The 15655-nt window shown below is 49.5% G+C and overlaps 1 protein-coding gene across 1 annotated transcript in view; it reads right to left on the bottom strand.

Moving 5' to 3' along the window:
• Nucleotides 1-10364, bottom strand: part of SREBF2 (sterol regulatory element binding transcription factor 2) — a 59868-nt gene extending 49504 nt beyond the window's left edge. Inside the window, exon 1 of the mRNA XM_068971875.1 lies at nt 10134-10364. Within this exon, the coding sequence (XP_068827976.1) occupies nt 10134-10221 (88 nt within the window). The 5' untranslated portion in view covers nt 10222-10364. The remainder of the gene's footprint in view (nt 1-10133) is intronic.
• Nucleotides 10365-15655: the final 5291 nt, after the last annotated feature.

Below are 15655 nucleotides of genomic sequence, written 5' to 3'. Positions count from 1 at the left end.
CACCCTGGTGGGCCTCTCAAGCACATTAAACTTTGAGACCCTTGGTTCCACACAGTGTTCTGGCCACAATGAATCACATAATCCCAAACATGTCAAATTATTCCCAAAACCCTGCCTTTCCAAATTCTCCTCTCTAAAATACTATTCACTCATCCTTCACAACTCAGCTCAAATGCCAGTCTCTGTGAAGATTCTCCTACTCGCCTTCCTTGGTGTCTCAGAAACTCAGGGCTTTGTTCCTCTGTTCTGGCCTCTGTTGCATTTCGCTCTGTATTGTGACTGGCTGCTTAGATGTCAGCTCCCTGAAAGTCGAGAGTTTTTCATTCATCTCTAATACCTGAGTCTAGCGACGTGCTAGCTTGTGTGGGACCCAGCACAGAGCACAGATATGTAGCACAGAGCTAGGAACATAGTGGATACTCACGTGGAACTGGGATGAATAAATTTCTTAAATTAAATTTAAAAAATTTAAAACAACTTCTGACCAGAACAGGGGTCCCCAGACAGGCTTCCGGAGTCAGGGCATCTCCCACCTCATTCCCACAGGGTAGGAAAGAGTACGAGCTCATGTCAGAAGGCCCAAGTTCACTCCTAATGCCACTTCATCAGCGCAGTAAACCTCGGGCAAATCATTTTATCTGCCTCTACGTCTTCATCTGCAAAGTGGGAATAAAATCAAGTACCTCCCAGCACTGTCAGGATGACAAATGTATCAGAGCGACTTTTGTAACATGTTAGGCCTCGCAGGAACGTTTATACTTGGGAGGAAGCAGTATTTCCATGAGTTGCTATGGGATGATAAGAGCCTGAGCCAAGAAGACTCCAGTTTAACAAGGCAGTTCCACATCTGGTTCAGCAGCCGGAATTTCATCACTGATCCAGTCTAGTCCCTGAAGCCAGCAGACCAGTTCCACGGGACAGATGCAGAAGCCACATTATAAGGGACGTTTAGACATGTGTTCATTAGCAATTCCGAAGGCCTGAGAGATGCAGAAAGAGCTCTGTTTCCCAGCTTCCAAGCTGTTCAATGGTTGAGGATTAGTTTCTAAACAGAGGTTTCCCCAGAGAGCCTTCCTTTGAGGCCTCGCTCTGGGATCCTGCTATTCTTTAAAAAATTCCATCATGTCAACAAAGTTTAACCCGTGAGGCTTGTGGTCCAGAAATTGAACACTTGACCTTGTTCTGTGACTGCTCCTTTGTGTCAGCCCACCACACCTACAGAAGCCCTTTCGAAAGGAAAGAATAAACATTTCAAAACTGTATTCTAAAAAAAGGGCCCTTGGTCCTAAGAGTCCACTTGCAACTTGTAGCTCCTTGTTCGTTCTCAGATAAGAATCGAAGAGAATGTTATGCTCCCTGCCCTCTTCCGGGCATGTGCTGTAGCTTCAGGCAAGTCTCAGAGCTCCTCTGCAGCAGGACAGAAGGCTGAGAGAAGTGCTGTGGGATCCAGGGAAGTCACTTGAAGCATCCAGCACAGGGCAGACCCTTCCTGATAAACACATGTGGACTGAAGGGAGACCTGAGCAGAGGAGGCTGGTCTCTCCAGCCCCAGCCCACCACCCGCCTTGTATTCACAACTCTGAAGCCCTCTACATCAGATGGGGACTTGGCATGCAAGGGAGGAAAACTACATGGATTTTGGAGTTGGGCTGAGGTCACCATTTTACAACTTACTAGCTCTGATCTGGGCCTCAGTGTCTTCATCTGTAACATACCATTCAACTGGAGAAAGAATTAAAAGCAAAAGACAGTGTAGGTAAAAGGCCATACACATCGTGTGAAGGCAGGGAGGGACCTTGCTCACCCTGCCAGGGCTATACCCAGAGCCCAGCACAACACAGGCCCTTGGAAAGGGTCTCGACTGCAGAGCTAACCAGACACTGTGCTGGGCACACAGGGGATGCTGCCTACAGTGTGATTTCAAAACCTGATGAAGGATGGAAAAGAAGTGGCAACTGCAGAGAGAGTCAACAATTAATAAAGAATAAGACAGTCACATTAACCTAGAGCACTGATGCACCTCAGGATAAATGACAGTACATCTGTAGGATCAAGATGAAATGGTCCCATATTCATCATCAAAGATGGTGTATGTCTTAGGAAGAATCACACGATGGGAAACAGCTATTGCATGTCAATTTCGGTCCTGCCAAACAAATAATCACAGAAAGTCCACCCATCTAGCTCAGAAAAACCACCCCCATTGACTTTTAACAGTTCAAAGGAAAGTACTGTGAGAGGTGAGGCTATTCATAACCAAAGGGCATTTCCTAAAATATCTGCAGATTTTTGTGAAAAGTAGTCATAAGAGAATTAGAACGAAGAACACTATAGGAATACAGAGTCCCAAACAACTTTCACGCAAGGATAGAGGATTCACAGACTTTTGGCAGAAGACAGGGCTGCCACCAAGACACTGAAGAAAAGGGAACTCAGAAGAGAGCCCCGACGAAACAATGTAAAACAAGAAGTCATTTATCAAGTCCCCCAAAGCAGAGGAGGGCTGAAAATAAGGAACCGCTGTACTTTTAGAGCAATTCTAAATGTTCGGAGAGCAAGCCAACCCGATGAAGGATCACTGCAAAAAACCAAGTGGAGCAGAGGAGTAAGAGAGTCGCAACCACTCGGGTTCTGGGCAAGCAAAGGGAACATCAGAAGCACACGAAGGGACTGCTCAGGAAGTTGGTGGCTGCTCAGTGACTGTCTAGTGGTCTCAAGTACAGGAAAGGCAAATGAGGAACCAGGTGGTCGGGACAAAGGAGCCTGTTATCTGTGCATTGTGGGGGGCTGGGTGGCATCAGCCCTAAACTGGCATAGAGACAGGCAGGATAAAGGGACCAGAGTTTCAGATTCTAGCTGGAAGCTAAGGAGGACAGGCCCTCTCCTCCACCGTGGCGGGGGAGTAAACTGGTCCCTCCAGCGTGGAAAGCATTGGACAGGACCTATCGAAACCACAAAGGAGTCAGAAGAGGATATTCCTGCCCCCTCCTTTCGTACGTTTTATCTCTTTTGGTTCTGGCACCATCTGTGATGTGGCTAACACAACCCCACCTGAAGCCAGCAACCCCACCTCTAGCCATTCATCCTGCGCCTATACCTGCACATGGGTTTCTCAAGTGGCTCAGTGGTAAAGAATCTGCCCACCAATGTAGGAGACTCTGGAGATCCGTGTTTAATCCCTAGGTCGGGAAGATTCCCTGGGGAAGAACCAGTGACCCAGTCCAGGATTCATACCTGGAGAATCCCACCGACAGAGGAAGCTGGTGTGCTATAGTTCAGAGGGTTGCAAAGAGTCAGACACGACAGGGCACGCACACATACCTGCACATGTGTGCAACAATGAATTTACACAGCTATTCACACCAGCACATTTTTCATAGTAAGCCTGGAAACACCCTCAAATGTCCACCAAAAAGGGCCTGGGCAGATGAGTTACAGTGCATCTATATAATGGAGAACCACGCAGCAGTGAAGGAGACTGGGAAGATCTCTAACATCAACATTGGCAGAAAAACAAAACTTAGAGCATGCGAGCTATTTGTGAAAAATCAAAAGGGGAGCAAAAGTGAAAATCCATACATGCTATTCGCTTCTATCTGCATTAAGTTTTGAAGGATGTAAAGGAAATGAAAAAATGAATAACCTGGGGGTTGTGGACCCTAAGTAGATGATGACAGGGCTGGGGACAAGACTTTCCATAGCACCCCTTTCATATTTTTTATTTTGCTTTATGAATGTATCATTAAAAAAATATTTTCCAACTGGTAAGTTCCAATCACCACAGTAATTTATCATATTGAAAAAGTTTTTTTTAAATGAAAGGGCTACAGCTGGCAGTGTGTAAGAGCTATAACCCAGCTCTTGACTTGAAGAGTCCTTGATGAGAAACACACACCAACGAACTAACTCCAAAGTGATTTGCTCATGTGTGTTCAGGGCAACAATACTTAGGCTAATGAAACTGCAAATGATGAAAATGTTCCACAGGGACCTGAATAGGTGTTTGCCGCCTCAGATGAATTACACTGGATAACGTGACAATTACACGTCAACTGCTTCCATGTACAGTAACCCATAAGTGAGAATGCTATAATGTTTCATGTGCACTTTAATGTAAAGTTCATACACAAACCCAGCAGGAGAGACAATTTGATATTCAGGGAGCACTAGAATAAAGTCGCTTAAGAAGTTCCTTTTTTAATTACGAAATTGAGGAAAGAAAAGATCTATATAGAAGCAAAAATTCACTTAAAAAAAAAAAGCCAAGCCTGGGCTGAGTATGAGGATGACGGAAAAGACTGAGAGGCAGGCAGCGCTCAGCACAGTGGCCACAGGCCTGGGTGTGAGCGGGACAATGTTTGTCAAGGGCGAGACCAACAGACCCAGGAAGGAGAAACCCAGGGAGACTGGCTCGGAGGTGTGAGCAAGCCCAGAAGATGTATCCCAGGAAATGGAACTGGATGAGACCAGGAGCTAAAAACTCGTAGAAAATAAGCAAGCTAAGAGCAACAGCGGCTTTCAACCCAGACACTAGCACCAGCGACATATACCTCAGGGCCAAGGCAGAGCTTACACCTTGAAAATGGGGTAAGAGGCAGATCGAGGCTCCACCTCACTGAGCAGCTTTTCCGAAGCATGACTCACTGTAGAGACATGGAGTCAGTTTCTACCCCTCTCCTCACCTCCTCCCCGACACCGGGCTGGCCACTCCAACCTTCCCAGTGACGTGGACACACAGGCTAGGGGCCCAGCCAACACCCTGAGCCTGAAGTGCTTTCCTCTCCTCATTAGACACACCTTTACAGAGTGCCTCTTTAGTGCCAGGTAGTGTCCAGGGACACTGCCCAAGACAGAACTGTCCGCCGGGAGGAGCCAGCAGAGGTCCAAGAGCAGTGCCACCCAAAGGCTCAGGAACGACAGGCTTCTCAGCAGACAGGAGGGCAGGCTGGGTGGCCAGCAGGGGGACTGCACGCAGGCAGGTATCCGACTCTGGGAGCCCTCCAGAGCCCACCGAGCAGGCACAGACCGACCACGCAGTCACATTAGCGGACATCCTTGTGGAGTTCAGAGCACCAGGGATAAAGAGAAGGGCCCACAGACTTCCAGGGAAAACAGGTCACACACAGAGGGTAGGAGTCAAAACGGTATCAGATGCCCAACTACTGAAAGCTAGCAAATGAGGCAATGCCTTCAACCTGAAATTCTAAACTCACCCAAACTATCAGATTGGAGAGATTAGAATAAAGATATTTTTAGAGAGGTAAGGTCCCCCCAAATTTACTTCTAATGTACTCTTTCTTAGGAAGCTACTGGAGGATGTGCTCCATCAAATCAAGGGGGTAAAAAACACACACACACAAAACAAGGGAATAAGGGCTTCAACATGCCCCTGACCCCAGCTGATAGTCAACGGCAGTCCCTGTATAAACGAGGAACAACAGACCTAGAACAACCATCAGACACAGCAAAAAGAGGGAAAGTTTCAGAAGAGATATCAACAAGGGGAATGAAAAGAACTGACCACCAAACTGAGCTTCTGTCATAAGATTTAGGGATAACTTAGTTATGAGAACATGGAAAGTAAGCAAGTGAATAAATGGAGCTATTATAAACCCGAGGAAAAAAACAAACAGCGACAAAAACCGTAGACAATCCACCCAAGAGAAAAGAAAGCATGCCCACAGAAAAATCTGTACATGAATGCTCACAGCAGCTTCATTTATAATAGCCAAAACGTGGAAACAAGCTAAATGTCTAACAAGTGATGAACCGATAAAACACGGAGTATCCATATAAGGGAACACTGGTGCAACACAGATGAACCGCAACCTTATGCTAAGTGAAGAAGGCCACTCAGTGTATGATTCCATTCATATGAAATGTCCAGAAGAGGCCAATTCACAAGGGCAGAATGTAAATTAGCTCACTGAAAAGTTTCTCCAACCTTCTCCACTGAGAACCGCTGCCCTTACTTGCCCTCCTGACTCTGTTTACCCAGCCTTAGACCACTTCACCCAATCGCTTCCTCCAGTGGATCTCCTAATTGCCAAATCCCACGAGTCCCTTCAGAGCCTTATCATCCTTGCTGTCTTCTGCAGCCCTGTCTCTATCATCCACTGTTCCTCTAAAAGCTAGCTTCCCCTGAGGTTATTACACTTTCCTCGCCTGTCCGGTTCCATCTTTTCCTCTCACCTCTGTCCCAGTGACTAGTCACCTGAGTGACTAGTCTTTAATCTGGAGAAGGCAATGGCAACCCACTCCAGTACTCTTGCCTGGAAAATCCCATGGCCGGAGGAGCCTGGTGGGCTGCAGCCCATGGGGTCGCTAAGAGTCAGACACGACTGAGCGACTTCACTTTCACTTTTTACTTTCATGCATTGGAGAAGGAAATGGCAACGCACTCCAGTGTTCTTGCCTGAAGAATCTCAGGGACTGGGGAGCCTGGTGGGCTGCCATCTCTGGGGTCGCACAGAGTCGGACACGACTGAAGTGACTTAGCAGCAGCAGTCTTTAATCTCCACCCCTAGTTTTGATGTTCTCCTGAATATCTCTCTCCTTTCCTACTAGTGCCTCAATTTCAGTCCATTTAAAGACAAATTTTCATCATCTCCCCAAACCAGCTCTTCCTGCTAGCTTCTGAACCCTCCCAATGTCCTACATCAAAGCCTAAATGGGAACTTAAATTCCACCTCTACTCTGTCTTCAGGACCAGGTTTCACTGAGGCCAAGTCTTGTCATGTCCAGCACCTTGCACAACGGCTACTTCCTCTCCCCATCCCGTCACTCTCTTAGGATCGTCATCACACACCCAGATGGCTGTCTCCTTGAGGCAGGAATGAGTTCTCTAGGTGGTAGGTACCCTCTCTCCCCCACCACACACAAACAAAAAAAATATATGTGTTCATACCCACAGAGTCTCTTCTTCAGCTGACTGGCTCCCAGAAGCATCTAGCCCTGATCTGATCCAACACCAAGGGCTGAGCCTAATATTCATTATTCTACTCCTGCCTAGCTCAAAGTCCTTGGACTCATTCAAACATTCTACGGATATTTAATTCTAGGTGAAAGAAACAAAACAAAGGTCCTGGCCCTCATAGGGCTGATGTTCTGGAGTGGGGTGTATGAGTGACCATTCAAGGATACCTGCAGACCACTGGTCTTCAGCCTGCCCAACTCTGCTCTAAGATCTAAGTCCAGGGCCATCTCTTTGGTATGGTCTTCCTGGTAAGCCAGTATTTACCAAGCTCCATCCACACTCACTGACTTTCACTAACTGCCCTGTATAACTGAGCTGTTCTATATTCAGTATGCTTACCAGGCGGCTCAGTGGTAAAGAGTCTGCCTGCCAATGCAGGAAACAAAGGAGATGCAGGTTCAATCCCTGGATTGGGAAGATTCCCTGGAGGAGGAAATGGCAACCTACTCCAGTACTCTTGCCTAGAGAATTTCATGGACAGAGGAACCCTGCGGGCTATAGTCCAAGGGGCCGCAAAGAGTTGGACAGAACTGAGCATGCATACCACACACACACACTACAGTTTTATTATCATTCATCTCAAGCTCCACAAAGCCATACAATTCTATCTTCCCTATCTTCTCATGTTCCCTATAGCTCAGAAACTACAGCTGGCATGTGAATACTTGTCAACCAATGAAGACACGGGACCACTTTACCCCAAATCCAACATGGAGCCCTGTGAAGCCACTTAACCACTGTGGGAGTTTCCAGAATGTTCATCTTACTCAACAATCTATAGGGATAAGGTTACTACTTAACCACCAGGTACTTCAACACAGTGCACTTCCAGTGGCTCAGCAGTAAAGAATCCACCTGCAATCCAGGAGACACAGGAGCTGTGGGTTTGATCCCTTGGTCGGGAAGATACCCTGGAGAAGAGCATGGCCACCCACTCTAGTATTCTTGCCTGGAAAAACCCCATGGACAGAGGAGCCTGGCAGGCTATACAGTCCATAGGGTCACAGAGTCAGACACGGCTGAAGCGACTCAGCATGCACATACGCACACTTTAACACATTATAAATTTATAAATGAAAACAAACAGGGATCAGTTTCGGAATGGGAAGGAATCCACACAAATTTCTTTGTGTGAGGCTGCTGGTAGGCAGTTATAGACATATTCCTTACTGGCTGTGTAAGCCTGGGTAAGTTAATCAACTGCCTTGAGCCTCAGTTTCAGGATCTATAAAAAAGGGATGAATGTAGTATAACAAGCAGTCTCTACCGGATGGAACTTGTTAAAGGATTGAGAACATTGATGCGCGCTAACTGCTTAACACGGTGCCTGGCACACAAGTGCTCACGACTTGTTAGCTGTCCTTGTTAAGTTCCAAGAACCTCCCTCCCTCCATTTGTCAACACAGCTCTGCATTTGGGAGCATCCAACAGAAAAAGTCTGTGGTTAGATTTAGGGCTTCATTTAAGAGTCTTACCACACTGCCTGGATGACCAAAATAGGAAAACAAGGTCAGGCCACAGGGTTGTTACAGAAGCAAAATGAGAAATGGATCCTTTTCAATTAGCTGCTGCCACTGTCTCTTCCCCTGGAAGAGAATCTTCTGCTGCCTCGGTTTCTTCATCTGTATAATGAGATGAAGCCTTCATACCTGCCTGCAAGGCTGTAGTAAGATCCTGGCACAAGAAAGCACTTTGTAAACTGGAGAGCACAATGCCCCTGAGTCATTTACTGATTAAGAGCACGGGTTCTGGAGAATCTAGAGGGAGTGACCTGAGACAAGTTAACATCTCCTGACTTAGGTCCCCTATAAAATTGGAGCAGTAAGAATATCTACTTCAGGGATTATAGTGAGGAACCAGTGAAACAACATAAGTGGGGCCTAGACTATCAGAAGAGCCCAACTGCTGCTGCTAAGTCACTTCAGTCGTGTCTGACTCTGTGCGACCGCATAGACGGCAGCCCACCAGGTTCCCCTGTCCCTGGGATTCTCAGGCAAGAACACTGGAGTGGGTTACCATTTCCTTCTCCAATGCATGAAAGTAAAAAAGTGAAGGTCAAGTCGCTCAGTCGTGTCCGACTCTTCGAGACCCCATGGACTGCAGCCTACCAGGCTCCTCTGTCCATGGGATTTTCCAGGCAAGAGTACTGGAGTGGGGTGCCATTGCCTTCTCCGCCCAACTGCTGGGAGTTATTATTATTACTAGGACCACTAATCCACTCACTGGACCTCTCACCCTCAAAAGATCAGGTGAAAAGACTGATGTTAGCAGCGACGGCAACACTGACCCAGTAACTGTGTGCTGTAAACAGCTTGGGTGACCTTGGGCAAGTCTCTGACCTCCAAACTTTGGGTTCCGTGATCACAAAATGATCCCCTGGGCTCCTACAGCTCTTCCTCTCCGCTGTGAAGGTGGCCGGAACAAAGGCCACCCGCTCCCCAACCGGTCCCCGAGGGGGTCGGGGAAAGCACAACTCAAAATTCCTGCGGCTCAACTCCCTTTGCAGCGCGACAGCAGGAGCGCCCGGGTCTCTATCGCGGGGAGATTCGTCCAACACTCCGCCGCCACCGCTCGCTTCATCAGCGACTAAGCTTCTGGTTGCCCCCCAAAGTTTTCCCAAGCGCCGGGAGAATTCGGCCGCGGTTCAACCCCGGGAAGACCACGGAGGGAGAGGACGCGGATCATGGGGGCCCGGCCCCGGGAATCTCCCAGAGCCGCCCACGCGGCCCGGTGGGGAGTGACAGGTGCGACGCGGAGCCGCTTGGGCGGGCAGGCAGAGCGGGACCTCGGACGGCGCGCGACGGAGGCAGCGGCCGCGCGCTCTCCGCTGGCCGCTCCCTTCAAGCCCCCCTGCCCCCCGCCGACCCCGCGACCCTCGCTGGGCTTCCGGACACGAGGCGACCCCCGGAGCAGCTCCCGCGCGGCCTGCCGGAGCCCAGCCGCCGGGCGGGGCAGAAGCCCGCAGCGCGCGGAAGGGTTGCGGACGGCCGCGGCGACCGCGCGCGCCGGTTCCTCCCGCGTGAGACGGGGCTGGCCGGTGGCGGGCTGTGTGTGAGAAGGTGGGCGCACGCGCACCCGCGCGCGCCGCCGTAACCCCTTCCTCCCCGCGCGCGCCCCCCGCCCCCCTCTCTCTCACCCACCCCACCCCACCACTCACCGTCGATGTCCCCCAGGGTCAGCTCGTCGCCCAACTCCGTCAGCGTCTCCATGGTCTCCAGACCGCCCAGCTCGCCGCTCCCGTCCATCGCCCGGCTCGGCGCAGAAGACCACCTCCCCCCCGCCCCACGCCTCCTCTGCCGTCCCGCTCAGGGAGACACGGGGGCGGTGCCGCCGTCGCCGCCCATGACACCCAACAGCCCCCGCCGGGTTACCGCCTCAGCGGCCGGTGCCAGCCGCCGCCATGTTTGCGCCGCGCGGGACGGGGGCGGGGCGGCGCTGCCCCGCCCCCAGCCCGCGCCCTCCGTGGCCCCGCCCCCCGGGCCGGGCTCCCACTTGTTTGTTGTCAATGGGACCAGGCTGGTCGTGGCCAATCGGCTCGCGGGCCGGCGCGTGGGGTGATGGCGCGTCGACGATCAGCAGCTCGGATTTGCATAGTGAGGCCCCACCTCTGGCGGCTCTTAAGCGAATACGAAGAGCGAGTCCCCCGGGTCCTCAGACCAACCTTCCTTCCCCCCACGTTTAAAGGAACAGTTCCCTTTTCTCATGGTTTGGCTCCGCGAGCTAACTCGGTCCACCTACTAGGGGTGAAAGGGTTAATGCCGTCCGCCCCGCGTCCCCTCGGAGCCCCCCGGAGCACATTACGTCATCCTCCCAGCTGTCATCCTCCTCTTCCCCCACCCCCGCCTCTCTGCCCAGCCCACTGGGGCGGGCAGAATCAAAACTGGACCCCCAACACTGGCCCCCGTCTACCCCGAGGAGTTTGAAGATGCTCTCTAATCGCGTTCCTCCTAAGCCTTTCTACGGAGACTAGCAAACTGCCCGAGTGCGGAGCGTTTGTTTTACGAACTCTGCGCCTTTGCATCTGCCGCGACCACGTGTTTACTCCAGCGGTCTCCTCCTGGGTACCTCCGAATCTCCTGCAGTCCTGTAAGATAGTGCCAGTGCCCCGGCACCACCATAGGGCTTCTGGGGTGCGGTGCGAGCACGACATTTTGACAGAGTTCCGCAGAGATTCTGAGGCGCAACCTACCCACGGATTCCCACTTCAACCATCTCACTTCCCCACCTCGCAGCTGGTCACGATGTAAACAAATGTGCAGGTTTCTAGGAATTTATACTAAGGAATAAAAGTACCAGTGCTCCGAGAAGTGCGCAAGCACATGTGTTCAAAGGTGTTCATCACGGAATCCCCTGTAACCTGGAAAAACTGGGAAGCCCAATAAGGATTTGATGAATACATCCACACAATGTAATTCCATGGCATCGTTAAACATTACATACCCAAATGTGTATCTGTTGACAAAGACTTGCACAATGTATTGGTGAAAGGGAAAAGCTGTCTCACTAGTCGGTGAGACAGCAGTTGCTTCGTGGTCAAAACTTAAAATCGAGTTCACAGGTTGGGTGGAGGTAACCATATGGACATATGGATCCACTTATGAACCCTGTGACTTTGGGCTGGTTAAATAACTTCTGTTTTGTTTTGGGTTTCTTTCCTTCTCATTTTTGTCATCTCTAAAAAACGAGGGGAACAGTGCCCCCTCGGAGTGGTGAAGATGAAATGAGATCACTTGCACACTCATTTGACAGTATTTATTGAATATCTCTGTGGCAGGCAAAGAGACAGTTCCTGCCCTCTGAGAGCTTCCAGTCTGTTGAAGAAAACAGAAACTGATATTTAAGAGGAAACTTAAAATTCTGTGGTGACAACTGCATCTGGTATAGCCAGGGGAACACACAAAGCAAACAAAGGCCCTGAGGCAGGAGGAGCTACTGCAAGCCAGCACGTGGATAAGGCCTGACACACAGTGCTCATACAAGGTAGCTACTGTATTGGTAACTGAAAAATCACATGTGATCTGTGTGCACATGAAGGGCAAAAAGGATGAAGGTCCAACAGTTGAGCGTCAATTATGGTTACGGAGTGGTGAGATTAGGGTGAATCATACTTTCTTCTTGGCATATCAGTGTTACTTAAAACTACTTTTTATAATCAACATGTATAGCAAAGTTCCTTATGGGGAGCGTGGGGGAGACACAAATGTTCTCTTCATTGTTTACATGCAGGAGAGTTGATATAGATGACAGAAGTCTCACCTTGAAACAGAAAACCAAACCCTGCTGCCCTGCTCTGGCCAGGTGCTGAGCTGGACAGTGCCACCTTCAACTCCACCATTCAGTGGCTCTCGCAGGGCTCCCACACCAGGGGGTAGTCTGCTGGCACACCACACCACCTACTTTCACTTTGGTTCAATGCCCTCCCATTCCAGAGCCTCAGTAAGCTACTGCAGAGGGCTGCCTGAGCACCAGGTCAGGTAAGTGGGCACAGTGCCTCCCACTCTGCAGCTGTTCCCTCAGCTCCCAGCTGGACCTGCCCAGGGAGGAGGAGAGCAGAGCGGTTCTGTTGTACCTTTCAAGGTGTCGGAGGGGAAAACGTGGGCTCATTGGACGGTGGAGAGAAAGGCATCAACCGAGATGGAGAGAAGTGAAGGTGTAGAAGGAAGAGTCCCAGAGGATAAAGGTGGTAAAATGGGGCAGAAATGAAGACTGGTTAAAACTGGGCCCCTCTCTCTCTAGCTGTGCATACAGTGGGCACTCACCACATCTCTGGGATGAATGAAGAACTGTTATGCCCAAGTTGCGAAATCTCCCAATGACCGCCAGGGAGCCGATGTCCGATGCAAAAGCAAGAGTCTTTATTACCAAACTCGAGCTAGGGCTCCCGCCATTACTGATGCAGCAGCTATGGGAAGGAGCCCCGAGTTTTGGGTTACATTGCTTATATAGGGTATATTCGTGAAAAGGGGGATTCCCAGGCTGGAGGACATCTGATTGGTCACCCTCTTCCGAGGGGTTGTGTGTTGATTTCTGATTGGTTCTTATTACCTAGGCGAACCACAAATTCCTGAACGTAAAATCAGGAGATTTTGGTCCGAGGTCTGATCGGCTCGTGGGTAGTGGGTTGAGGTCGGGTGATTTCCAAAGTCTTTTTCCTGGAACCTCATAAAATAGAGTTCTTGAAGAACCTAAGCCACTCCATTTTGTTAAAAAAAAAAAAAAAAACCCTCCATTTTAGAGTTCTGAGGAAAGAGTCTTTGGAAATCCCCTGACCTCACTCCACCACCTTCGAGCCAATCAGATCCCAGATCAGGATCTCCTGACTTTACGTTCAGGACTTATGACCTGCCTAGGAAATTCAAATTAAGCCCGGGAAATGAAAACCAATCAGAACCCAACACCTGACCCTTCCACAGAAGGTAACCAATTAGATGTCTCTCAACCCGGAAAGTCCCGTTTTTCGAATTTTTCGTGCAAGAATACCCTATATAAGCAATGTAACCCAGAGTTGGGGGCTCCTTTACTTAGCTGCTGTGTCGGTAATGGTGGGAGCCCCAGCTCGAGCTTGGTAATAAAAACTCTCTTGCTTTTGCATCGGATACTAGCTCCCTGGTGGTCACTGGGAGATTTCGCGACTTGGGCATAACATTCTCTTTTTGACAAAATGGAGTAGCTTAGGTTTTTCATTCCCCCCTTCTCAAGGATCCAGGACAGAGCCAATCATGGGTCTGTAGTCAGTTCTATATTGTCTCCCGTTAAGGGGGCCGTTGGTAGGGCTGTATATTGGGACCTGAGCACCATGAGCTGCACCATGTTGATGTGGATTTTGATGAAGGTTATTCAGTTCAGTTCAGTTCAGTTCAGTCGCTCAGTCGTGTCCGACTCTTTGCGACCCCATGAATCACAGCACGCCAGGCCTCCCTGTCCATCACCATCTCCCGGAGTTCATTCAGACTCACGTCCATCAAGTCAGTGATGCCATCCAGCCATCTCATCCTCGGTCGTCCCCTTCTCCTCCTGCCCCCAATCCCTCCCACCATCAGAGTCTTTTCCAATGAGTCAACTCTTCACATGAGGTGCCCAAAGTACTGGAGCTTCAGCTTTAGCATCATTCCTTCCAAAGAAATCCCAGGGCTGATCTCCTTCAGAATGGACTGGTTGGATCTCCTTGCAGTCCAAGGGACCCTCAAGAGTCTTCTCCAACACCACAGTTCAAAAGCATCAATTCTTCAGCACTCAGCCTTCTTCACAGTCCAAGTCTCACATCCATACATGACCACAGGAAAAACCATAGCCTTGACTAGACGGACCTTAATCGGCAAAGTAATGTCTCTGCTTTTGAATATGCTATCTAGGTTGGTCATAACTTTTCTTCCAAGGAGTAAGCGTCTTTTAATTTCATGGCTGCAGTCACCATCTGCAGTGATTTTGGAGCCCCCCAAAATAAAGTCTGACACTGTCTCTACTGTTTTCCCATCTATTTCCCATGAAGTGATGGGACCAGATGCCATGATCTTCGTTTTCTGAATGTTGAGCTTTAAGCCAAATTTTTCACTCTCCTCTTTCACTTTCATCAAGAGGCTTTTTAGTTCCTCTTCACTTTCTGCCATAAGGGTGGTGTCATCTGCATATCTGAGGTTATTGATATTTCTCCCGGCAATCTTGATTCCAGCTTGTGTTCTTCCAGTCCAGCGTTTCTCATGATGTACTCTGTATATAAGTTAAATAAGCAAGGTGACAATATGAAGGTTATTAGTTTGTTTAACAAACATGGCCCAAAGGTGAGTAGCAAAAGCAAGATGATCAGAGGCCCTGCCAAGGAAGATATGAGGGTTGTGAACCTGGGGGATGAGTTGAACCAGGATTCAAACCAACTCTGAGACATTTCTCTTTCTCTTTTTCTCTGATTCAGCCCTTCTCTTATCTTGGCCAGGGATTCTCTGACCACCCCTGAGTGATCTACATAAAAACAGCACTCTTCTCCTAATGCGGCACATAGGCCCCCTTGCTGGAGAAAAACCAAGTCTAGCCCCCTTCTGTTTTGCAGTACTACTTCCGCCAGGGAGCTCAGCAACTCTTGGAGGTGGCTGACTGAGCTTTCTAGTCGCTTGACATCAAGATCAATGGCTGCCCTTAGGCTGGAATAATGTTGATTCTGTAATACCAGAGAGGATATCCCAGTTTCTGCCCCAGCCGCTCCTAACCCCAACAAGACTGAGGGTTAAAGCCGTGACCAGTTCTCTCTTGGGCCGGTGAGAGTCTCCTAGTTGTTGGAGGAGTTCATCATTGGAGTGATAGAACAGTCGGGGGACTAATAGTACTAACACACAGAAACCTTTTGAGTCATTTAACACCTGCCCATGTATACAAGGTGCTAAGCCCATGGAGGATGCCCACCAATTTTCTTGGGGAGGTACCAGGTACTCAGTTGTTACAGAGTCTGTGGCATTGCAGAGGTGTTGATAGGTTTGGGGGACATTCCCTATGCAGAGGCCCTGTCCAGTCACTCGTTGGAGAGTTAATCTTGCGTCCCCTCTTTGCTGCCATCGGCAAGCTCTGTGGTCTCTCGTTTGGGTGTAATTTCCCGGGACGGCTATGCCTTCATAATAAGGGGGTTTGATGTCATTAACATAACCAGCAACTATTAGTCAGGTCTGGGCAGGTGGAATTTAGGACCCAATA

Source organism: Capricornis sumatraensis, chromosome 4 (assembly GCF_032405125.1).
Source record: "Capricornis sumatraensis isolate serow.1 chromosome 4, serow.2, whole genome shotgun sequence".
Lineage (NCBI taxonomy): Eukaryota > Metazoa > Chordata > Mammalia > Artiodactyla > Bovidae > Capricornis > Capricornis sumatraensis.
The sequence above is the reverse complement of the archived record's forward strand: the minus strand, read 5'-3'. Positions and strand labels throughout refer to the sequence as shown.